Source organism: Rhipicephalus microplus, chromosome 1 (assembly GCF_043290135.1).
Source record: "Rhipicephalus microplus isolate Deutch F79 chromosome 1, USDA_Rmic, whole genome shotgun sequence".
NCBI classification, from domain to species: domain Eukaryota; kingdom Metazoa; phylum Arthropoda; class Arachnida; order Ixodida; family Ixodidae; genus Rhipicephalus; species Rhipicephalus microplus.
The window spans coordinates 266352639-266377704 of NC_134700.1; the positions used below are offsets into that span (position 1 = coordinate 266352639).

General features: G+C 42.5%; 1 protein-coding gene across 1 annotated transcript in view; it reads left to right on the plus strand.

Annotated features, from left to right (window-relative positions):
* The window catches only part of gish (casein kinase I gish), a 54473-nt gene that overhangs the window by 17324 nt on the left and 12083 nt on the right, over window positions 1–25066 (plus strand). Inside the window, exons 3-8 of the mRNA XM_037435849.2 lie at window positions 1992–2061; window positions 3040–3188; window positions 4012–4246; window positions 13275–13445; window positions 14746–14891; window positions 23509–23592. Coding sequence (XP_037291746.1) covers window positions 1992–2061; window positions 3040–3188; window positions 4012–4246; window positions 13275–13445; window positions 14746–14891; window positions 23509–23592 — 855 coding nt within the window. The remainder of the gene's footprint in view (window positions 1–1991; window positions 2062–3039; window positions 3189–4011; window positions 4247–13274; window positions 13446–14745; window positions 14892–23508; window positions 23593–25066) is intronic.

Sequence of the window (25066 nt, forward strand, 5' to 3'; positions counted from 1 at the left end):
CTTGATGAATCGGGGCGAATGTGCCATGCCTTATGTTTGTGGTATTTACAAAATGCCCACCTTCCAATATCGCTTGTAGGAAAGATTCCATGCAATCACAGCTTATGTTGTTTACTTCTGTTCACTAAATTCCTCCTGCTCTTCTTCTGCTTACAGAAGCACTGATGCTGGAGTTCTTTATTCTAATATGCATACTCATTGCTAAAATGTTGCTTTAGGTGAACATAGTTACTTGCTTAAAAATTCTGTGTGCAACTGCATACGCTCTGTATGTAAAACTATACAAAAATATGAAAGGTAAATAAAAGCTTTGCATATGCAATCTTCAATGAAAGCAGAATAGTTGCTGTAGCTTTTGAGGGAAGTTTTTGGTGCTCAGTAAGTCCATATCAGTCCACTGCACTGGTGCAGTGGACTTTTGTGGACGGATTACCCGAATTCGCTTTTAGTTTATGGGCTAGCCTATCATGATAAACTGCTTGAGATGAAATTGGTGGCCTCTTATTCTGCTTGAACTTTCACTGCAAAAAAAACAAGCAGCTAAACATGATGCTTAATTTCATGCATTTAGACTAAACATTAACTTCATATGTTTGGGAATAATCACTGCACCTTTTGTTACAACTGAAGCAGAGCAATATGTAAATGTTTAGATTACAGATTGTACTTCTTTATGCTAGATATTGTTTGTCCGTATCACTGTCTCTTCTGTGCATGCTATAATATTAGCAATGAAGAACCACCAACTCGCCCAACTTTCAGTTTTACTGCTACTGCTTTAAGCCTGTGGTACGCATGAAAGTTGGAGAAAGACCCAATTATTTTTTTTTTGCATTTTTTCAACCTCAATGTTCCCCTGCATGCCTCGGAGGCTCGTCCAGACACCCTTCCTTTGATACTGGATGTCCTTGTGCAGGCATAGTCAGAAACACACTAGCTTACTGTTTATCACTGCTTGTAGCACATCGTAAGGTGCTGATGCTACTAATTGGGCTAGTATAAGGAATGTGATGGCACAAATATAGGTTCCTGCTGGTTTTCGTGCAAGCTGACCTTGGGGTCGTCTTTGTTGGACATATGTGATGTTTTGAGCAGGACTATTTCGATTACAATAAAGTCAACTGGTGTGAGTTTGGTTAAAAAGTAAAATATAAACACTTTAAGGCACCTTTTCAACAAATTTCCAATAACAATTGCAATCCGGATTGGTCAATATACCCAAGATTGGGCAGCAATGTTTCATTTTTTTTTCATACACCTTAGATAACTGCAAGCACCTCTCCACATTTTCACACGCTGAAAATGTCATACACAGACATTCGTTCCCCTGAGGCGCTGTGTCCACAAAGAAGAAAATGTGGATGAGAAAATGATACGAGCAAGGTCCAATAACAATCATATTTTATCCCTTCAGGCTTGAGCAATTTCACAGAAATATTGGTGTCAATTGTGTAGCGCCTTTAATCGTGGGTGAAAAAGCAGTGTTGACTGTGACTGAAAAGTCGAGGCAAAGATAGGAGCCAAAGCTGTCAAATTTTCGCTCTCCTTAGTGAATGAAGGCAGGCTGACGATTAGGAAGATGCAGTGTGTGTGTGTGAGGGGGGGGGGGGGGTGGAGGGGGGTATGTGTATTTCATGTTCAACTCTTAAGGACCCCCCCCCCCCCCCATTCTTATTTACAAATGTATTTATTTTTTTAGCTTTATTGCACAATAAAAATGGATTCTCTGATAAAGTGGTGTTAACAGAACAAGGCAATCTATAGTGTATCGTTTCGAGTACTACAATTTTTGCTACACAAAACTTTGTCTAACGGCTTTTACAGTTAAGGTTTTCGAGTACTACAATTGGTGTTTATACTTTGCAACACAAAACTTTGTCTAACGGCTTTTACAGTTAAGGTTAATGTGCATAAAGCTAATGGCTGTTGTTCATCGCGTATAAAAATTTGCTACCACTTCACAACTTTCCTTTCTCTCTTTTTCTTTTTAGGAACCTATGAAGTCAAAGGCTCCACAATTACATTTAGAATACAGGTTTTACAAGCTTTTAGGAAACAATGGTAAGCTGTTTTTCTTTTGTATCTGTGCTGTTTGATGTTGCATTATTCATCTAATATTGTAATATTGATGAATTTTTATTATCCTAATTCTTACTTTTTTCTCCTCCACCTTTATTATTCTAAGATTTTCAGGGACAGTTCATCAAGTTCACAAAGTTGTAGTGTGCTGTCAAAATCAGGGCATTTGTATGCGACAAGGGAATTGTTAAAATGGCACTAGTCTTGTGGGAAATCAAGAATAGGGCCTGCCTCAGAAGAGCACATTTGAAACCATTTAAATTCAATAGTGCGGCAAGTTGGGCAGGTTGGTAAAAATACATAACTTCGAATGGGTAGCGCGAAGACACCATTACAAAAGATAGGCGTAGACTGCATAAGTGCTTGTGCTGTCTACCACTGTTATCTTTGGTATCTGTGTCTTATGTGCTACCCATTTGAATTTATCCATTTAGGTTGTTTGCCAAAAAATCCATCAGGCTTTACCTGTTAGGGACATTGACTGTGGTAAAAGTAGTATACTGTAGGCATAGCTGTGTCATGGAAAAAGTGTGTTTTGCTACATTTGCCTTTTATTTCTCTTTTTTTTTTTCTAGTAATTTTTTTCAACCTGAAGCGAGAAGAGGTTTAATGAAGCATATTGTGTGATTCTTTGGGTATATAAACAACAATGCGTATGTAATCTTTAAAAAATTTTATAGCATCTGCAACAACAATGCTAGAAAAAGGTAAAAAATTTTATAGCATCTGCAAGCTTTGTATGTTCCCAACCTGGGTGACTTCACAGCTTACATTGTATGGTTGTGTACTATTGGTTTGTACTCACTACACTGTTATGAGACTCCTGTCCTTATCTGGTACCTCTGCTTTCTTTTATGTTATTACCCTGTGCATAAAGTACTGTCATCGCCTGTAGCCACTTTCTGCCTTGACCCTAGGCATGCTACACTGATGTCTTTCCCTGCTTTTGTGTCATTGTAGAAGGCATCCCAAAGGTCTACTATTTTGGACCCTGTGGGAAATACAATGCTCTGGTCATGGAACTCTTGGGGCCCAGCTTAGAGGACCTCTTCGACCTATGCGACCGCAAGTTCTCCCTCAAGACAGTTCTACTTACCGCCATTCAGCTAGTGAGTTGTCACTGTTACACTTACGGAATTCCGACATGAATGACATTATTTCACTTTTATTTTTCATCCTTTCTGGCATCAAATTTAGATAAGGCACTGCAAGAGTGGAAGTACCAATTAAGCCATGCAAGAGGTTTGTGCATCATGAAACATTGGCCACTCTGTCCTCCGCTGCTACCACGTCGAAGCGCAGCTATACAGAACATATGCAGAATTTGTGCCTATATTTTGTGAACACCATCATTATCAGGTTATCAGCCATCCAGAGAAATTGAAGATTGGAACAGTGTCAAATGCTTTACATTAAAGCTGTAGAAGATGAGATCAACTGACCCAGGTTTTATTTTCGTTTGTTGCCCGATTCCAAAAACATGCCGTATTTGTCAACTCAATTAAGGATGCATAGTGTTGTTTAGGCCCTTATTCTTGCTACTCTGTGGTTTACTTAGCTGCCGTCATCATAGGCCACAAAAAATGCCTGGAATTATGCAATTTCTAAGACAAAAATACTTATAAGTATGTTCTAGTAACTTTGGTCGGTATATAAAAGATAAATAACATATTTGAAATGTTTCATAATTTTTTTCAACCAAACATTATGTGCTTAAATATGCCACAATTTTACAGCTGAAAAATTTCTCTCCATTTTTTTATATAAGTACTACTTTACTGCTTTTCACTAATGGCAAACAACATTTATTATAAAGCTTGCTATACTGCGAGTGTTTGGACATGTACAAGTTGCCCAAAGCCTTGCTAGGAAGATATGTACGAACGAGTAAAAAGACGCTTTTACTAAATAGCATGTTTTTTCTCATTTCAGCTTCATCGAATCGAGTATGTGCACACAAAACATCTGATCTACCGGGATGTGAAACCGGAGAACTTCCTCATTGGACGGCAGTCCACCAAGAAGCACAATATCATCCACATCATTGACTTCGGTTTGGCCAAGGAGTACATAGATCCTGAAACAAACAAGCACATTCCCTACCGGGAACACAAGAGCTTGACAGGCACGGCCCGCTATATGAGCATAAACACTCACCTTGGCAAAGGTACTGTTATGCCTTTACAACCCTTCTCTTGCATCTGCATGCTGTGGGCACAGTCTCAAGCAACATTATCAGCTGCAGTGACAGATATACATGTTGTCATCAGCACTAGCGTTACCCCGAGATTTCATTCCAAGTGAAGACCCTTTGCTAACTCATTTTTTACCATGTAAAATACCTTGTTTCAAAAAAGTCTACTGTAATGAACCTCGGTATTGTATTCATGGACCTCCCTGAGAGCCATGCGCCACTGACCACACCATACCCGACATGAAAGCAAACTCTTTTCCTCAAACACCATCGTAACTTCACTTCCTGCCAAGCGTACCTGCCAAGCGTACTGCAGCACCATCTACACTTGGCAGCGGCACTAACCATGCTAACTGCAATAATTTACTGGCCGTGCATGCAGAGTTAAATAGCACCCCTATAATGCACAAAGAAAGCAGTAGATGTATACTACTGGACCTCTAGTGGTGGGGGACGACTTTGCGATTACAGCAATAAACTTCTTTAAACCAACTTTTGGTTGTACTCTACAAAGTCATTGTGCCTCTGTTTCAGCATGTGTGGCACATGTAATAGACCATATGCGAAATTGCTTTGTGCTCTGGCAACACTGTGCATTTTGACCCCGCTGCCATTTTAATGTGGGCGAGCGGTCGACGGCAATGCATTCGCTAGTACGTCCGTACGATTCCAGAACACTTGCTTCGCTGCGCTGAGCTACTGCGATGGCCACAGCGAGACGTTTCCCAGTGCCCGAACATGTGATGTGGACAAACTGTTTAGAAAACTTGCCGCATATATCGAATGATACTGTAGCAGACCTTATAAAGCAGGCTCCGACGTCATCCAAGCAGCAAACCAAATCTCATGCCTTCGCCGTGGAAGCGTACACCTTGCCGTCGCGATTTTCTTGTTTTTCTGTTTTATCGTTTCGGACAAAGGTGCATTTTCACCTTCAAGTGAGCTGTTGAGCCTAGTGGTTTCCTCTAAACCTACCGGTGCTGCCTCCACTTCATCTGGGCTATGCATAGGCTCATCGCCCAGCACTCCTGGGCCTAAAGCCGGGTTTTGGCTTCTTACTTGTGGTGAAGCATGTGGCTTTGGGGGCTTCCGTTTTTTGCTTTTCTTGGAAAAAGCAAAAACTCGTGGAACTGCTGAGTCCCGAAGGAGGCTGCGGCCAATCGCAATGCTAGACATGAAGTCCGATGACCTAAAATGCTTCGAGCAGACCTTCGTTGACTTGCCGACTTGAAATTCCGGGCCTTCATCCTTCTTGATCGCAACAATCCACTTCTTGTGTATTATTGCATCTTTCGGAAAGCGGTGGAAGGATACCTACAAGATATAAGCAAACAAACATTCAGTGCGACGTCATGAGCTAGGTTTCTTTTAGCTATTTAAACTAATGTTGTTTACAAACATAGGCACTATCACAAATTCATCTCACAAGGAATAGAGGTCACATTTATACGTGCACTGCAGGACTAATGATGCGTTTATAATTTGACCCCCCCCCCCCTCAGTTTTATCTGTGCACACTCCCCTTTCCTAGCAGCCTTTCCTAGATATGGCCTTTCACAGTAAGCCCCAAGAGGCATTAGTCACTTGTGGACACTTGGGGGAAATTAAATCAGTTATTTTTTATCTCTAAGTAGCTTCAAAGGTTTCTTGGAGCTCTGAGTGTAAGGCAGCCAAAAGGCAGAATCCCATACAACTAAGTTACGGCTGTCTCCCCAGCTGTATGCTTTATAATGCAACATGAAACATTTTTCAGGTGAGGTGAGTTGCAACACAAAAAAACAGCTGCAACGCAACTGAGCCAAAGAGACTAAAATGCAGAGAATTAATCCCGTCTCGCGAATAAATGGGACTGCCGCGCTCTGAACTCATGCAGAACATCATTCAGTCAAGCCCCGGCGATACTCATGGTGCCAGTTTTCCAAACCTACGGCAGTGTGCACCGCTATCTTTTCGATTTTATTTCGTTGGTAATGGAAAATCAGTGAGAGAGGCCCCAATGAAAAAGTTGCGTTCGTGCACGTTGGGAGAACTGAAGTTAGGCGCCCGAGCAGGTACTTTTCTGTTCGAAAGTGGGCATAGCCCTTATCTTCCGAATAACTGTTTATTGCTGCATGGTGACCGGACACAACGGAGCTTGAACGCGGACAAGCAACCGAGCTGCCTTTCTAGGATGCGTGTACAGCATGTTACTCGGAGTAGTGGAAGCCCTGCACGTCTCTGTGCGTAATCACCGTAAAAAATAACATATGTAAGTCGTCTACCTACATGTTGTAATCTCATTACAAAACAGCCCGTCCTAACAGTTCGGTTCTATCACACTAGTTACCCCAACAGCAGTGGCGGACTCTCAATTTGACTGCAGGGAATCACCGGTGCTCTTCGATTTACCATCTCAGACTTACCGCGCATAGGCCACGGGAAGTCCGAGGCTTCCCCGAAGTCATAGGAAAATGCCTCACAGCTTCTCAGCGAGTCCATGGTGAGTCCGAGACGGTAAATCGAAGAGCACCACTGTCGTGTACAGGCCCGACGTAGTAAAAACACCTAGCCGCAAAGCTGACAAACCTATAAAAACACAGCCTGTCTGTGTAACACAGAAAAATGGTTAGTCCTGCATTGCTCTCGTGCAGCCCGCGCACCGCGGAGATTAATGTATCCTAGAATGTGCCCATAAAGGTTTTGCACGCCATGCCCTGTTTTGCGTTTAAATGATCGATGCAAAATCGTAATTCACGCCACATATGTTGCTCCCATCGCTGTCTGTGACTCCGCGCTGCTTGCACAGTGGCACACAGCAGTGTACTTGCATATCGCCAGCAAAAAAATCGGACTGCAACAGTCCAAGCGTCGAAACGCGTACATTCGCATGAGGGTCGGCCACGCGTAGTGGTCAAGCCTCGCCAGCATCAAAATGGCAGATATGGTACCTGCTGCGTTCAACAGATAGTAACAGATAGCTTCAGGACAATAGTAAATAGTTTCGTTAAGATCACGCCCACTCCTTGAACATTACAGATTATCCTGGAACCTACATCATCGCTAGCGATAACGCTAGAATATTTGTTAGCAAGTGTATAAATGCCGCCGCGCTTCGCCGCTTGTCTGTCGATCGACAGCCAACGCTCTGTTCGCCGCTATCAGTGCCAGTGTCCTGCTGTAATCTGATGCAACTTTCCTTTTGCGCGGCCACAAGTTCGGCCCGAATAAACAGTTTCATTTTCGACCTAAAGTCTGCTCCCTTCATCAACGTCACGACGTCGTGACATCTGATGGAGGTACTGCCTTTTTCATGTGCCGGACGCCCCCGTCAAGCCGTAAACCCAGCCGAAGCCAGAAAGGGGCCATCGACGGCAACCCCGAGCAATGAACAAGTCGCCTGCAACTGGGTCTGCCGCCAGAGTACGGGCCTCTACCAGTAAGGACTCGGTGAAGCACGACCCCAACCTCAGACACGGCAACAATGACAGCTTCTGTGCAAGCTGCACCGATTTTGCCCCGGCAACCCAAAGAGCCACCAGCTATCTGCTATACATCCCTCGAAAACCCGGAAAATTGGCTCAAAATATATGATCGTATCGCTGCGTTTAACAACTGGAGCGCCGAAGACAAGCTGTGACATGCCTACGTTTACTTGGAAGAATTGGCGAAAACATGATCTGAAAACCGAGAGTCTGCACTGCAAACCTGGGACAATTTCCGCAGCGCATTCTTGCACACCTTCGTGGGTATTGTCCGCAAGGAGAGGGCCGCTTCCTTGCTGGAAACCTGGGTGCAACTCTCAAATCAAAAAGTCGCCATCTTCGCAGAAGAGATGACCCCACTAATCTGCCTTGCCGATGCTGATATGGTCGAAGACAAATAAGTTCGGCTGCTTATGCGGGTTGTTAAATAAGAACTCTTCGCAAGACTTGTCCGCAACCCACCTACGACGGTTGCCTAGTTCCTCGCGGAAGCTACAATTAAAGAAAAGGCGCTTGAGACGCTGACAAGGCAGTACGACCGTTGATCAACTGACAAGTGGTGAAGCACGTCAGCATTTATACACTTGCCATCGAATGTTCTAGTGTTATCGCTAGCGGGGACATAGGTTCCAAAATAATATGTAATGTTCGAGGAGTGGGTGTGATCTTAACGCAATGATCTGCTACTGTTCTGAAGCTTCTCGAACACTGAATGCGCGGTTTGCGTTGAGAAGTGTAACTGGGGGATAACAAAACTTGACTAAATGTATCGTGGCCATAGGTCGGCAGTTTGAGAGACTACTCACTCATACTCACTCACCACAATTTTTTCAGCCTTCACCCTCACTCACGTTCATACTCATGTCTACTCCCACTCCGGTATTTAAGAAAGGTAAAAGATTATTAGTCAGCAATTATCGACCAATCTCCCTTACCTGTATTTGTTGCAAATTACTTGAACATATTATAGCGAAATATTTAAATACTTTTCTTGAACAAAATAATGTAATTCACAGCACGCAACATGGCTTCCGACGGGGATTATCTACCACCACACAATTATTAGCAACTGTTAACGAGTTCTCCAAAGTTCTGGACAAGTCTGGACAGGTTGATGTCATCTTTATGGACTTTTCCAAGGCCTTTGACAAGGTCCCGCATATCAAGCTAATAGATAAAATGAAGGATATAGGCATTCCTCCAGAAATAATTAACTGGGTCATAGCATACTTAACGAACAGAAAACAGTACGTAGATATTAACGGTTTCACCTCTGGGTATTTGGGGGTGTTATCTGGAGTCCCGCAAGGGTCAGTTCTCGGGCCAATACTATTTAATATTTATATTAACGATTTAGTTCAAGCCATCCGACCTGGCGTGTCTGTTAAGTTATTTGCAGACGATTGCATAATTTTTAATACCATAAATTCTATCTCTGACCAGCGTGACTTGTGTGAGAACTTAAACTACATAAAAGAATGGTGTAAAAAGTGGGAAATGGTAATTAATTTTGAGAAAACTGTATATTTATGTCTGAGTAACAAAATCCGAAAACTGGAGTTTACTTATAATGTAGGTGGATACGCTATCAGGCAAGTAGAAGAATTCAAGTACTTGGGCGTAACGATTACATCGAAGCTTAGCTGGATAGCACATATTGATGGTATATGTTCTGCTGCCAGGAGAAAATTAGGCTTTCTAAAATATAAATTGGGTCGTTCTTCTAGTTCACTAAAACTTAGAGCCTATAAAGTCATAGTTCGTCCTTCTCTTGAATATGCCAGCATTGTGTGGGACCCCCACACAGCTGGTAATATACAGAAAATAGAAAAAATACAACGATTAGCTGCTCGATTTATATACAACCGGTATAGATGTCGCGATTCGCCGTCAGCCCTGTTGCAGGATGCGAACCTCCAACTTTTGGCCGATCGAAGGAAAACTGCACGGCTTAACTTTTTCCGCCTTTTATACTTTTCCAGATCAGGATTGCATGCACCAGATTACATAACACAGGACACAACCAGGGCTTCACGTCATAAACATAGTCGTAGCATTACACCTATATTTGCACGCACTAACATTTACAAGTATTCATTTTTCCCGAGAACTGTCTCTGATTGGAATGCTCTGCCCCATGATTCCCCTATGCTCGACACGCCGAGATGAAACTACAGTCGCCGACCGATTTTTCGGACCTGGCGGGGACCGAAAAAAAGTACGAAAAATCGAACAGTCCGAAAAATTCGTTTTCGCCAAAAATTTGAAGTTTATTGCATCAGGCAGGTTTAAAAAAGTCCTTGATGCTGCCTTGCCTCAAACTACGCTTTAAGGCAATTTGGTTTGCCCGTATTTGCGCCAAGGTGGCATCGTCGCCGTAAACGCTCGACAAAATTGTCACCGCGTTGGCGATCTCCGCCGCCGACCGCCATCCGGCGTCGACCGTCATCCGGCGACATCTAGCTGCGAACGTCTACTCTCTATTAGCTTGATTATGGCAGCTTTCTTCTCCATCGTCAGGGTCGTATACTTCCCACGCTTCTTCACACCACCTGGCTCCCGCGATGGCACAGATAGCGGAGCCATGGCACCGAGAACACAAAATTCGATGCCGCAGGTAGCCGCTGCGAAGCACACAACGTCTCGACGCTACGCGACACAACACGTGCAGAGTGGCGACTGAAAAAAGCTGCAACGACAATAAAAGAATCCTTCTTTCGCCTCCTCCCCGTGCGATGTGATGACGATAGTGCTGACCGAAGACGAAAAAACGGCATCCATCACCGCGTCTTTTAAAAAGCAAACACGGCCTCCGAAACTTAAAATATGGCGTGCGCATTCCAATCTCGGAGGCAGGAAAGGCATTTGAAGATCAAGCTTAGCCAAGCCGACGGAAAATCCAACATGGCGGCGTTCACAATGGCTTGGGGCGTGGCACAAAACGAGCGATTTAGTCCGAAAAATCGAACTTTCAGGGGCAAATTCGCCCGAAAAATCGGTCGAAACAATGCATTAGCTCTATGGGATCTCTGACGGTGCATTTATCAAGTCCGGAATATCCAACAAGTCCGAATTTTCGGAGTCCGGAAAATCGGTCGGCGACTGTATACCCTTTTCTTGTCGCTTAAGTCTGCTTCTTTGAAAACAAAAGTAATGAACAACAACCTCGAAAGAAAACGGCGCTACGAGATAGTGGCAGTGCACTTGAAGTTGGAAAAGGTATATACGTCTACTTAGGACAGGTAGTACCTGCGGAGCCGAGCCACGAGACTGAAGTAACTAGAAGAATAAGAGTGGGGTGGAGAAGATTCGGCAAGCATTCTCAGCTCATGGCTGGTAGATTGTCACTATCTCCTCAAGACGAAGGTATATAACAGCTGCATCTTGCTGATACTTACCTACCGAGCAGAAACCTGGAGGCTTACAAAAAGGGTTCAGCTTAAATTGAGGGCGACGCAGAGAGCGATGGAAAGGAAAATAGTAGGTGTAACCTTAAGAGTCAAAAAGAGAGCAGAGTGGATCTGGGAACAAACCGGGGTTAAGGATATCACAGTTGAAATCAAGAAGAAGAAATGGACATGGGCCGGGCATGTAGCGCGTAGGCAGGATAACAGCTGGTCATTAAGCATAACTGACCGGATTTGCAGAGAAAGCAAACGGGTTATGGGGAGACAGTAAGTTAGGTGGGCAGATGAGATTAGGAAGTTCGCGGGTACATAATGGCAGCAGCAAGCACAGGACCAAGTTGAGTGGCGGATCATGGGAGAGGCCTTTGTCTTGCAGTGGATGTTGTCAGGCCGATGATGAATATTAACATTGAGGTTGCATTACGTGTACTCAGGTTACTCAAGAAACAGTCGAGCTTAACAATTGTCGCTTTCTTTTAGGGTCGGTAGGCTTCACAAACAGGCAATGACTCTGCGCAATCACGACGCACCTGCACATTCATTTGTGTGCCATGATGCGTAGGAGACTCTGAGACATCGTTTAGAATCTCAGTAATGTGTTACAAGCACTCAAAACGCGCTTTCGTAGGCTACTACGCACGCGCGCGAAATAGAGACGCTCTCGACTACACGGCCGCCGCTATGATTACTAAGACGTTCCCATGCCATTCGGCTCGGCCGCTTCGTTCGTTCCAGTGCCCCTAGCCCCTTCTGACTGCACTAGAGGGACAGGCGGGTGCCGGGGCCTCGCCACCACGTCGGCGTTGCGGCCAGCCCGGTCGCCTGACCACTGGTAGGTGTTCTGTGGCCCGGCGCAACCGTCGAGACGGCGCCTCCCCTCTCTGCCTCGTCTTCAGATGGAAGGCGTTGCGTACGGCAGTTTTGAATACGAGAAATTGTGTGCATCTTTGGAGATGTTTTCCTTCCTCTGTGGGTCGCGCTCACGCGGAGACTTCGTTAGCTCTGTGCCGGCACTGACGATTGCAGGGAGCCTTATTTATGGATCCGCGGACGCGGTTAACGTTCATCGGCAGTGTGCGTATGCAGGGTTATCGCAGACAGCCGAATGAAACAGTAATTAACGAGTTGTGTTATGTGTGTTTTTGTACTAGCCCGCGTTATGTGAATGATAGAATAAATTATCAAGGGTGATTATCAAGTACTCACTCATGTTCAAACTCCTACTCACACTCATGAGTACTCACTTACGTTCATACTCTCTCCTTCTCACACTCACGTTCATACTCACTCCTACTCATACTAATGAATACTCACACCAGTACTCACTCATGTTCAAACTCCTACTCACACTCATGAGTACTCACTCACGTTCATACTCTCTCCTTCTCACACTCGGAGTACTCACTCACGTTCATACTCACTCCTACTCACACTCACAAGCTCTCACTCATTGCTACTCACACTGATGAATACTCACTCACGTTCATACTCACGGATACTCACACTGATGAGTACTCACTCACATTCAAATTCACATCTACTCACACTCATGAGTACTCACTCACGTTCATACTCACTCTTACTCACACTCACAATACTCACTCACGTTCATACTCAATTCTATTAACGCTCAGAGTACTCGGTCACATTCATACTCACTTATACTCACACTCAGAGTTGTCACTCATGTTCATACTCACTCCTATTAACACTCAGAATACTCATTCACGTTCATACTCACTCCTACTCACACTCATGAGCACCCACTCACGTTCGTACTCACTTCTACTCACACTGAAAGTACTCATTCACGTCCATACTCACTCTTACCTATACTCATGAGTACTCACTCACGTTCCACTCACTCCTACTCATACTCATCAGTATTCACTCATACTCACACACCATGTTCAAATGAGTATGAATGAGTGTGAGTGAGTGTATTCATGAGTGAGTATGCCGAGCTATGATCGTGGCAATGTCAATTGCAAAGCTTTCTATCGTACTGTTTCCCTGTGCAGACCATATTTTGTAGTGAGAGTTTCTGCCCTCCCATTTGTACAGATGGAAATGTTAAAATCGATGTTTCTATTTGGGAGCCAAGTGTTCATTGGCATCTTTCTCTACTTGTAGAGCAAAGCAGAAGGGATGACTTGGAGGCATTGGGGCATATGTTCATGTATTTCCTAAGAGGCAGCCTTCCATGGCAAGGGCTCAAGGCAGACACCCTCAAAGAACGTTACCAGAAGATTGGCGACACAAAACGAGCCACTCCCATTGAGGTGCTATGTGACGGTTACCCTGGTGAGTGAGTCCTTTGCCTTTTCATGATTTTTTAAGGCAGAAGCCTTATGTGGCTTATCAGCAAAAAGTTCATTGGCGGCATAAACACGAACAAGGGGACGACCACCAAGGTCAACACCAAGCTTCTCTTACCATCTTTCGTCAACAGACGGGTCTCTCTTTATTCGGTGATGTGAGGGGCTTAAAGTATGTGTTGGTTCAGATCTGATTCATTGATGCATTTTTCTTTAAAAAGATGCCACCAACCCCTGTTTTTATCTTCCTTGCTCTTGCCTCCAAAACAGCATTCAATCAGTTTTCATGCCATTGTCAAACTGATGTCTAGAGCAGTGCATAACCTGTAAAAGTTTTCAGTCATGACATCATTTCAGCACATTATTGTGATTTTGTAAGAACTGGTTTTAACATGGTACTAGTGCAGCACATACTGGTGTTAGGTACACTTTGACATATGGTAATGTCTGCAGGCATTGTGACGCAGCACATTGGCACTTCGATGCACAAATGAAACTTACATTGCATTATCCATATTAAGGCCATTGATGTGCACCTACAATGTAACTTGACACTGACTCTACATTGCATGGCTATGGTAGCTTTGGACCACTGTAAAACAAGCCTATCCACACTGTCACTTTAAATGGCCCCCAAACCACCTCCGATAATTTTTTAATGTTTCAAGTAAATGCGTGCATTGAGTTCGGAATGTCGTCATGATCAACAATGCCAAATGCAGCAGAACCTCAAGGCCCGCTGCTACGAGCTGCGAGCACCCCACAAATTTCAGGACAACACCCCTTCTTTTCTCTGTATCTCTCAGCAGTCATCTCCTCAGCCGTGACACCAACACATCTGCTCGTCATCCACAATACGTGTTGATTCGCTTGCAGGTTCTTGCGCTCGCGGCTCTTTCTCTTCAACAGTGAGGAATAACACTTGGCCGGGAGCACAGACGAGGTTATCAACAGAACATAGCGAAGGAAAGAGCTAAACGAGGGAAAGTGTCTTTTGTATCATCAGTCGTTTGTAACTCCGCTTTTGTTGTAGAAAATTCATACTGCTACATGTTCATTTTATGATTGTCCACTACTGCAATACCACAACTAAATTTCGGCCGCTTGGTGGTTTTAGGGCCCTTTAACTTGTAATCTTTTGTCATCGTAAGCCTGTAACAGTTTTGTGCACTTGAATGACATTTGCTCTTAGCTCTGTTGTTTACCATATGAATATTTATTCCCTGTGTAGAAAGGAAGAAGATTACGCCAATAAACCCCGTTTCACCTGCTTTATCTTTCTTCAGAAATGGCCACATACTTGAGGTACGTTAGGCGGCTAGACTTTTTTGAGACTCCAGACTATGACTACCTGAGGAAAATGTTTCATGACTTGTTCGAGCGCAAGGGCTATGTTGATGATGGAGAGTTCGACTGGACGGGGAAACAGATGGTGAGTGAATTGCGATTATTATCTAATCGTGTTTACTGAATTCTGTGTTTCAGTGTTGTTTGCACTTCAACTTTTGGCAAAAAGCTACAGCATTCTTAACAATTGTCTGTTACCTTTTCTTTTGTTAATAAGTTTCTACTAGTATCTGTAGTGTAATGTGTTTTATTTTATCATTAGTGTTTAATTTACCTGTAGAGTCCCTGCAAAATTTTAGAATGCTCTGCTTTATTTAGGTTTGCTGTGATTAGGACATTGAAATGTAAAAGATACATTGCTTTATACAGAAGAACTTAGTGGTGGGCTTTTAGGTAATATGAGGGATACATAAAAAAAAAAATATTGGTTACCGAATTAAGTGCACTGGAGGCATATATCATTTTGTAATTTCATGGAACGATCATGCAATTTTCAACTAACCAGCATTTCTCCCCAAAATCGGATTGCGGCCGTATGTGACTGAATCACTGAGGGATTGACGCCATAAAGCAATGCTCATTCTGGCCAGTACAAGGGAACACGTCTGAATTATCTGTTTTTCTAATTAAAGATAGTCAAATTAAGGAGCTTTTACTTTATATAAAAGGGATTTAGTGGAAAATGCACTCTGTCAGATGGCTTCTTACGTAGGGCAAAAAAGGCACAATTGCGCAGAAACTACCAAATTTACAGAGCTGTGTCACCTTTCCTGCCACCATCGCTAAATCATTGGAAAGCTCAAACTTTCGTATTTTCTATCGCCTCTTTTTGCACATGGTTGCTACATATGAAAGCCAAAGAACAAAGCACTGTACTGAGGACACACTTACCACAAGGGTCAGATGAGCTGGCCTATGGGCTGAGCTGGTAAAGTGGAATGTGTCATACGATATCCTACCGTGTGGCCATTTTAGCAACAACAAAAAAAAGCTCCATGCTTTTTAGTGGTAATATCTATGTAATACGTAGCATGTAATATCTATGTAGCCTTAGCTACATAGATACAGTTGAACACTTTTATAAGAGGCTAGCTCCAGGCAGCAATTCCTGTCCTTTGTATGAGATGTCTCTTATAAGCAGGGTACCTCGTATGCATTTTATTATCAACCCGTATTTCACTGTACATACAATGGTGTCTCTTATACCCATTTGTCTCTTGTGTCACTGTCTTTTGTAAAGGGTTTCGACTGTATTACGCATTTTGCATTTTATGTAGGTGCTAGACCATGCACTACGAAATACCATGCCTTTTCACATAACCATGCCTTTTCACATAGCCTCGCTGTCCATGCCCTATTTTAAGATATGCCGCATGTAATGGCACTGGTGTGGGACAGCATTCAGTTTGTGCCTGCGAACAGTAAGGTTGCTGTTCTCGACCACATACTCAGTTGCATTTAACGCAGAATTGTAATTTGCATAATAAAAATTGAAATTTGCGTAATGCAAGGTCAAAGTATGGGGCACATCACAAGAAGGTGTACATGTGGTGTTGTCACCACTGTCACTGCTCTGGGCAAAAGTTTATTTGAAATACTATTAGTACACATGAAAAAAAAAAAAGTCAAACCTCAATGACGAAATTTTGAGGTGGGATCATTGTGCGGTAATGCAGTTCTTGTGGCTTACTCATTGCGTTTATGTGTGTACATCATGATGTATTGGTTTGAGTTGCAAACAAGAATAAAAAAATAATTTCTGCTTTCTGATTTTCAAATTGAGTTACATTTTCATATTTACATGTATTCACAACATAACTCGTAATTAAATGTGTATGATAGTTTCATAAGTGTGGCCTGTCATAAGCAGAGTTTTGAAATGATTGTCCTCATAGCAGGCTGTGGTGATAGGGTAATACATGCACGAATGAGGGTGTAATGCACATTTGAAATTTTCAGCGAGCTGCAGTACTGCAGTTGCATCCATACTCGTGTTGTATAGGTGTTATCCAAGTGTTTAGTGAAAAGTACGATTCGGAAAACTGTGGCAGTTAAAAAAATATAATGAGGATTTAGTTTCGCATTCATTTGCAACAGCACCCTGCTTGATAAGAGAATAGTAGTCCGGCAGTCGCTGGGTACCTCCTGTTTTTCTTGGGTCTTTCAAACGGCCGACCAGTTGTGCCACCAAGGTAGGTCGCCCTAGTAAAATGAAGAAGGTCGCCATTTTGCTTATCAGTGCTGCGTGATTCTTGCGTGCTGACTACTACCATTGCATGGCTGTCTTTTCCCTCTCTTCTGCCCTCGTATGCCACGATACATGACTCAGCCGGAAAACTTTATGCAGCTGAGGGCGCTGAGGAATGCGCGGCCCTCCGACGAGGAAAACTCAAGCCAGGTTTGTTACTCGGGGCTTCTGCTGGACTAGCGCAATCGGCTTGAGCTTCTTGAGGGGCATTCATACTGTAAAGCTTGCTGTCACTTAGTGGCCTTGGTCCACTGCTGTAGCGTTGCAGATGTGTAGCAATGATTGGGAATCCCACTGTGCAAGCTCATAGTTATTTTGCTTGTGTAATAGGTTCATCAAGTGAAAAAGTTCATTTGTTGATTGCATCAGTGCTCATGTCAGGCCAAGATTCCTGGGAGCTCAGTTGTTATGTTTGTGCTAAATGGGTAGATGGCAGGTTTGTGCAATTTAAATGCCAGTTTTACTACCTTTCACGCTTTGTTACATATTTTTTCTTTCATTTGCAAATGTGTCAGGCATAGTCTTTTACAATGTTTTTTTCTTATTTCTACCACTGAACCACCGACGTATTTAATGTAGGATTTGTTAAACATGAATCTTAGGCTATGTAAACAATATAGATGTTCATTTTGGAATCTTATGGGCTGAAGGGAAACTTCTGCTTATATCAATATAGTGCTCCTATTAATAATAACAGTAATACTACATTTTTTTTTTTCTACAAAACACCTCCTGCTCTACTTGTTGCATTATGTAAGTAATTGGGTGCATAAAGAACTTCTGGCGGCCAGAATCTTCAGAGCTCTCCTCTGCTGTGTCTGTCATAATCATGTTGTGGTTTCAGGACATTAAGCACATCAGTTATTATTATTATTATTATTATTATTATTATTATTATTATTATTATTATTATTATTATTATTATTAAGTAAAATACATTATGGCAGCCACAAAAGGCAAAAAAACTTTTGAACACATAAACTGAGTCTATGTTAAAGTAGAGCTGAAGATTATTAAGCTGGAGACAGCACTAAATATCTTAAACTAAACGTCTTAATCTTTAAGGGCAACCATACACAGAATTGATCACAACCTCCCACCCCCACCCCTTATCTCGGTTTATGTAGAATTAACTGTATATGTAAACTTCCTCATGTGGTGCTTTTGTTTGGTATTGTGGTTTACTGCAGTAACCAGTAATAAATGGGGTTGCAAATAGTCATTTTTCAGACCCAGATATAAGTTAAATTATGCCAAAAGCCAATTAAATATAAGGTACTTTTCAATTGTACCTACATAACAAACAGCCCATTGCACTAACTAATGAGTCTTTGGAAAACTGCAGTATGGGGTATTGTTACTAAGTCGATTTCATTATTTTTAAAATTATTTATAGAATCAGTCTTTGTTCATGTTGAGCACTTTGTAATAATGTTCTAGTTAGCTTGACAACCTAAATTTCAGTTCCACTTGGACATCTACAGTAGGACTTTCAGCCTATGTGATTTTGTCGCTTTATCAGGAGGACATGTAGAAAAGACTTCACACTCTCTAAAAATCACTTTCGTGTTTCCTTCTGTCATATCCAGTACATAGCCCTTTCTCTGCTATTTTGCTGCCACGGCTTTATTTAACTTGGGCTACCCTATAAAGCAGTCATGTTAGCAGTTGTTGCTCTACTGGTTTGATGCTTACGTAGCCTAGAATTTAATGGGAGCCATGTTGTGTGGAACAAAAAGGTGGATGAAAGCGGCATTGCTCAAAAAGTACGTTTTGTAAGGTGGAAACGTCATTTTTGCCATGCTCTCCATTGTTGTTTCCAAAGCTCTTGTCGCCAATCCTGCAGTCTTCGTTACTGAGTACAGTAAGCATATTTGATCTTTCATCACTGTTTAGTCGCAAAGCATTGAATGTATTTAGTTTTGTACGCTTTGCTTATTGTAGGGAGGTTTGGGTCCATGTTTTGTGCTTCTGTGCTGCAAAAGCTCGTCAACAAATGTGAATGTTGTACTGTTGAACAGCAGTGTCATAACAGATGAAGCCAGTTACCTGCAAAGCTGCCACCCCTCCCCCACCACAACCGCCACTATCATTTTTTTTTTTTAATTTTAGAACCTTTATTACTGAGGTGTCGCAATTGTGCACAAGTCTACAACAAAGATGCAGCCATGAGAATTTTGGCAAAACTGTTCCGTAATAGCTGAGTTAACACACGTCTGGTGTTACAAAAGATGCTTTCGCTCATTTCAATCTTTCTTTTGCTTTGCTCCGTTCATATGCTTGTCTCTCCTCCTGGCTAACTGCCCTCTTATCATCGTGCGAGGAGAAATAGCAGCGTGTGTACATACGTGTGAGGGAGAAGCGGATATTGTGAATGATAAGCTGTTGTCGTCACGGCGAAAGTTCAGAGGATTAGAAATGCCAGAAGGCGCAAAGAAGCGCAGGAATTGTTTCTTGGCATTTGTGACGTGCGCATGACTCACAGCGCTGCTTTGTTAAACATTGTTGACTGTGGCAGTGCTACCAACATGTGTGTGTTTCCTTTTAATGTTAAAAAATTAATGGATGTGGCTGAGCAGCCCTCTAAATAAAATGAAAGCAGTGCCCTGTAATTAATTTACTATAATATAATGCTTGTTTCTTCTAACTTATAAATTTATTTGAATTTAGCACGTTTTAAAAATTAGTTCACAATTGCTTGCACTTTACACTCAACTGCAAATCGAAAACCGCGTTCACAGTAGCTGTGTAGCTGTGGCAGCAGCCAACTGATTTTCTCCGGATTTTCCAGGAGACTCCCGGGTTTCGAATTTATCTTATGTTTGTATGGTAGTCATGATAATCTTCCGAAAATTAAATTTTTGTGCGTGATCTGACCGCATTGACAAAAACGCAGGCCTATTCCACGCTGGCTTTTTGGGAACCTATCACATTTTGTAAACAAATTTAGGTGGCGTTCATCTAAACATACAGTAGAAGCTCAGTGATATGAAACTGGCAGATACGAATTTGTGAAATTTTCCTGCCAAATACCATGTACTGTATCCATTGGGCACTAATTCGGATGTTTCAAACACTTCTCTTCATAGTGAGGGGTAATATGAACTTTAGTACCGAAACTGGGGAATGAATGCCAAGAGCAGCGTGCTAAAAGCTTCAAGAGGAGACGTGCGGCCAATGTACGCACCGTCTTTAAGAGTGTCTGTGCTTGGTGTTTGCCACAACTGCTGTGGATGAAACAGTGGTCACTCTTGACTCGATCATGTATGGCGATGACGTAACTGATAAACTCCAAAAGTGTGCGCGTCCAACGCTCGACCAGTCAAAGCTATGTTGCTTCCTGCAAACGCTGTGGACAAGATTGCGATTCATGCGATCATAGATATTAATAATCGACTTAGTTCTAAAGGCATGTACGCAGTCGGTGCATGCGGATTGAAAACGAAACTGCTGTTTGCTGCAACTGCCGTCGTTTGATACAACCATCACACACGAAATCACACGCGCACGCACACACACACACACACACCCCTGTCGCAGCGACAAGATAGGGGTCTACGAGCCCCAAGCGCCAGCCGCTGACACAGCTGTAGATTAAAGTCAGAAGACGATAAAGACGTAAAAAGGCTATAAGCTTTTTGGCGTTCCTGTCCAAAGAATGTAGTAGCGTAGCAAAGCCTTGACCCTCGCTTTTGCGGCAGCTAGCTGTGCTGTCCCGTCCAATCATTGGTGTGTCAGGAAGACATATGTGAGATTTTATGGCAGAAATAGATTTAGCTAGTTGTTTTGGTGGTGGGAAATTTTGTGTGTATGAGCGCTCTTCCGTTCAGATTCTCACCTTATTTGGGAAACATACCGTCATGTGTTTGGTCACTCCAAGCCATTATAAAACTGCAACGCTGATGTTTACGCTTGCAGGATTGTTGGGACCCCCCCCCCATTTTCTGTGATGTTCTTTGTTTTCTTTTGATGCGAAAAAAGGGGGCAAATAAATCGGCATGACCCCCGCCCCCTTCCCTTTGCAGAAATTTCCCAGATTCAGAATCCTGAACTCAGCAGGTATGCTATTGTCAAAACTGCAGATCCAGTGTCATTGCCATCACAAAATAGCGATGGAGCACATTTTGTGGCAGGTGTGTGTAGGAGAGCATATTTGGCCATGATTTGGAAAGGGTCACACGACACATTAGATCATATGATCTTGTCTCCATAATGCCCAGCTGCCTGACCCAAGGCAGTAAGTAGTTGTGGGATACATGACATCATAAAATACGTGACCACCTATATGTATGTGGTTTCCATGCCGCACAATGGAGGCCAACTGTGGATCGAATGTAACATGAATCACCAAAGATAAAGAAATGCCAGCAGAATAAATCCAAAATTTTATCATCTGAAATTGTGCTTGTCTCTTTTTGTCTCTCTTTCTTCTTGTCTTCAGTATGTTGTTTCTTTTGAAAATTTTGGTAACGTTACATTCAGGCACATCTTCATTTTGAACTTGTGAAAATTAGGTGCACATAATATTCAAGCAAATACAGTAGTTTGTTTCAGCAATAGGACATGAATTTTAAATGTTTTGGGATTGTTACATTACACTAGTTTCAAAAACGTTAGAGTACTGTGGTAGCTTGGAATGCATTGTATATATCTTTAATACTGATATCTTAGACACTTTCGGTTTCAATATCAAGGGAGTGGCTTCTCCATGATGTGTTATGAGAGTGCGACGTCATGGAGAGACATCAATTTGTGACGTATTAGTCACAGATCAGCCATCTTCTTGTGGTACACGTAAAGAACGATTAGTGTATTGTCTCCAGTGACCCCGACAGAAATTGCTCTGATTCGTGGTGCATGCAGGATGCAGAATTCCCAAGCTCGGCAGAACTGTGTTGGCTTGTTGGGATAATGTCTATTGCAGTGGGGCTGCCTCGCAGATGCTGAGAGGTGAAAACTTTAAAAGCGAAGTAAAATATTGTATACGTGTTGGCTGACTCCGGTGTGTGAAAAGCGTTAACACTGTATACTAAAGAAATTAAAAGTGTCTCTTTTGGAAGTCTCAAAATAGTGTCAGTACTCCTTTATGTGGCACCACCATACCTACCTAGCCTTATGGCTACACAATGTCAGATTTTGCTGGGCATAATGACATTATTACAACATTGATGCCAGCCTGTTCTGACATTTCTAGGCAACTTTACTGATAACAGTATCATTTGCACAGCAGTTGGGCATTCTAAATGCAATAGTTTTATGTATAAAGAGTGTGTGTTACAATTTCTAAAACTTTGTAAGCAGGTGTGTACTCTTTCATAAATTAACAGGGGTAATGCTAATGCCCTTCTCACTGACCTACACAAAGCCTGTGATGTTCATCCGGAATGGCTTGTGTGTTTGGTGTCACAGAATCAGCCTTGCTTTGTTTAATTATGTGCACCTTGCTTCAAACATAAATTATTTGGCCTTTCTGTGCGATGCCATTTAAAACACTGTTTTAATCGAAATATATACTGAAGCTTGTAAAAGATCTTTGTGGAATAGAAGTGTTCTACGACAGTGGTAGCAGCATTTGAAGATTTCTTGTTTGGCAGACCATTCGCTAAGTTATCCTTGTAGGAGGGATACATGACTTAAATGAATGTTCGTCTCAATTCCTCTCGACTGTTCTAATGCGCTTTTCAGGTTCATTTTGATTATTTGTATGCTGAGGTAGCTGATGTAGTCCTCACTGCTTTTGTCAGCTGCACACTGTACGGGTGCAGTTTTGGCATAGAAGTCTTTTTCTTTCAGAGATATCAACATTGGCTGACAAATTAGCACCAGAATTTTATTAAAGTGTGCCTAGCATGCTCAGCAAAGTAGTCAATGATTCTAAATGAAAAGTTACATTTGGCAGGTCTAGCCAGCCCAAAAATGAATGCATTTGACTTGTAGCTTGATAAGAGTTCAATTTCGCTTTTGGGATTTATGCGATATTGTGGTAGTGTTAGCATATCTTAGTGCATTTCCAAATGGTCAGCGTTCTAAAAAGCTGCTCTGTGCCAAGACGTCCATAGTTGTATGATGTGACTTGATTGAGCTTTCAGAAAAGGCATGTCGACCTACACACACCAAGTTCTGCGGCGTGTTCTGCGCTTGTATTCTTCTATGTTATTTCTAGAATCTGTGCTTGCTTGTAGGGAACTCCATGCCACCTTTGCAAGAGAGCATGCTTGCCGAGGCTCATGTAGCAACTATGCACAATAGCAGGCTTTAGGGCTACTCGTGAACTTGCCCAAGTCAAGCAACTGGCTGTTGTGTGTCTGCACAGCAGTGTTCTTTGCAGTCTCTGGCCTGGTGCTGTTTAGTGTAGCAAGTGTATGTGTTTCTGCGGGGAACCTCATAAAGATGTTCCCTCCACCCTTTCCTTCTCTGCCCCCTTCTCTTTCTCCCTCCTTTGCTGCCGTTTCAGTCAACCCCCGTGGGGTCCCTCCAGACTGGACAGGAGGTCATCGTTTCCCCAAACAGGGAAAGGCACATTACTACAAATGCCCGGGTAAGGCAGCCAAGCATGCGATACCCTTTAGTCCCTCTTGCTTGGCCCCCTCTCTCTCTCTTCTTGGCCAGTCCCTCTTCTTTCTTTCAACCTTTCCTTGGCTCTGCATGGCACTGTTTCGGGCAGTGGTACAAGTGGATATGACCATCGCAGCATCTGGTTATTTCTGTGAGGTTCTGTTCGACCTTGCATGTTGCAGTGGCAGCACTTGGTATTGTTTTTGCTAATTAAATGGCTCTGTTTGGGCTTTTCAGATAGTAACCTAGTTATCTGTACAAATTGTGATACTGTTGCATGTTCTTGCATCAATATGGGTGGTTGTGTTTGTTTGCCCACATCCATCTTCTCTCAGCATGACCTAATTCACGAGCGTAGTGCAAGCTCATGTCATGTGGCACACACACTTTTTGGCATTTTACCCAGTTTCGTGGTTTGCAATTTCCTTATGGGAGTTTTGCAGCAAATTAGTGATGCTGATAATCATTTCAAAACATAATGTGTTTTGTACATATTAATATTCTTGTATATCTTCAGGGAGTAAAAGGGCCGAATAAAAAGTGTTATTAGGCAATTAATATTGTATTTGGTGCACAATGTGCAACTATCTGGCACTGATCCAAAGCTCGATTCAACTACTCGTTAACTGTAGACATGATATTCACCTGTGGAAAGTTTACCCTGTGTCATGTATGATATTGCCTTGTTTCTGTCCCCACAATTGAACTGCTGAGAACGACAAACCTTGCTTCAGGCTGCTATTTCCTTGGGTTAGACTACGTAAAAACTTGTTTGTTTACATGCATATTTATCATAGTAGTAGTATTCCTGGTAAGGAGGAAAACAGTGGTTTTGCAAATGTGAGGATAGGTATACACCTATTGCTCAGGGAGCTTTTGTTTTCACCTTTAGCAGCAACTGCTTGTTTTCCTTTTATTTTAATTTAGGCTTAACTTCGTTGTTTGTAGGGGCCAATAGCCTTCTCATCTTTGATTAGCTTGCCTCTGTTATCAAGCTGACCTGACCTTGTCTTGTAACTTGAACTGAGCTTAAAGCCTCCATGTTTTTTCTAGCATCTTTAGGACAGTATTGTATAGCAAAGTGGCATACTGTTTTAAAGTATTGCAAGTAATTATGGCACCTGTAGAGGTGTCTTACAAGAAGTAAGAATTTCGACTGCTAGTCAAGCTGCCCCAGAAGACTGTTACGAAATCCATTGTATGTCAATTTCAGTAGGACGATGTGCAAGAACCTTAGATGTTTAAAGTAAAATTGATCCGTAGTCCCCCAATAATGAGCATCGTGATCATATTGTTTTAGCACTTAGAGCACAATCATTCACTACTTTTTTTCTATCTTGTGTGCATTCATGTCTAAGGGTCATACTTAAGTTTCCTTTTAAACAAATGGGCATCAGTTTTGAAAAGTAGACGTGCTTTTCAGTTGCAATAGGTAAGAACCATGGCCTCTCTTTAGC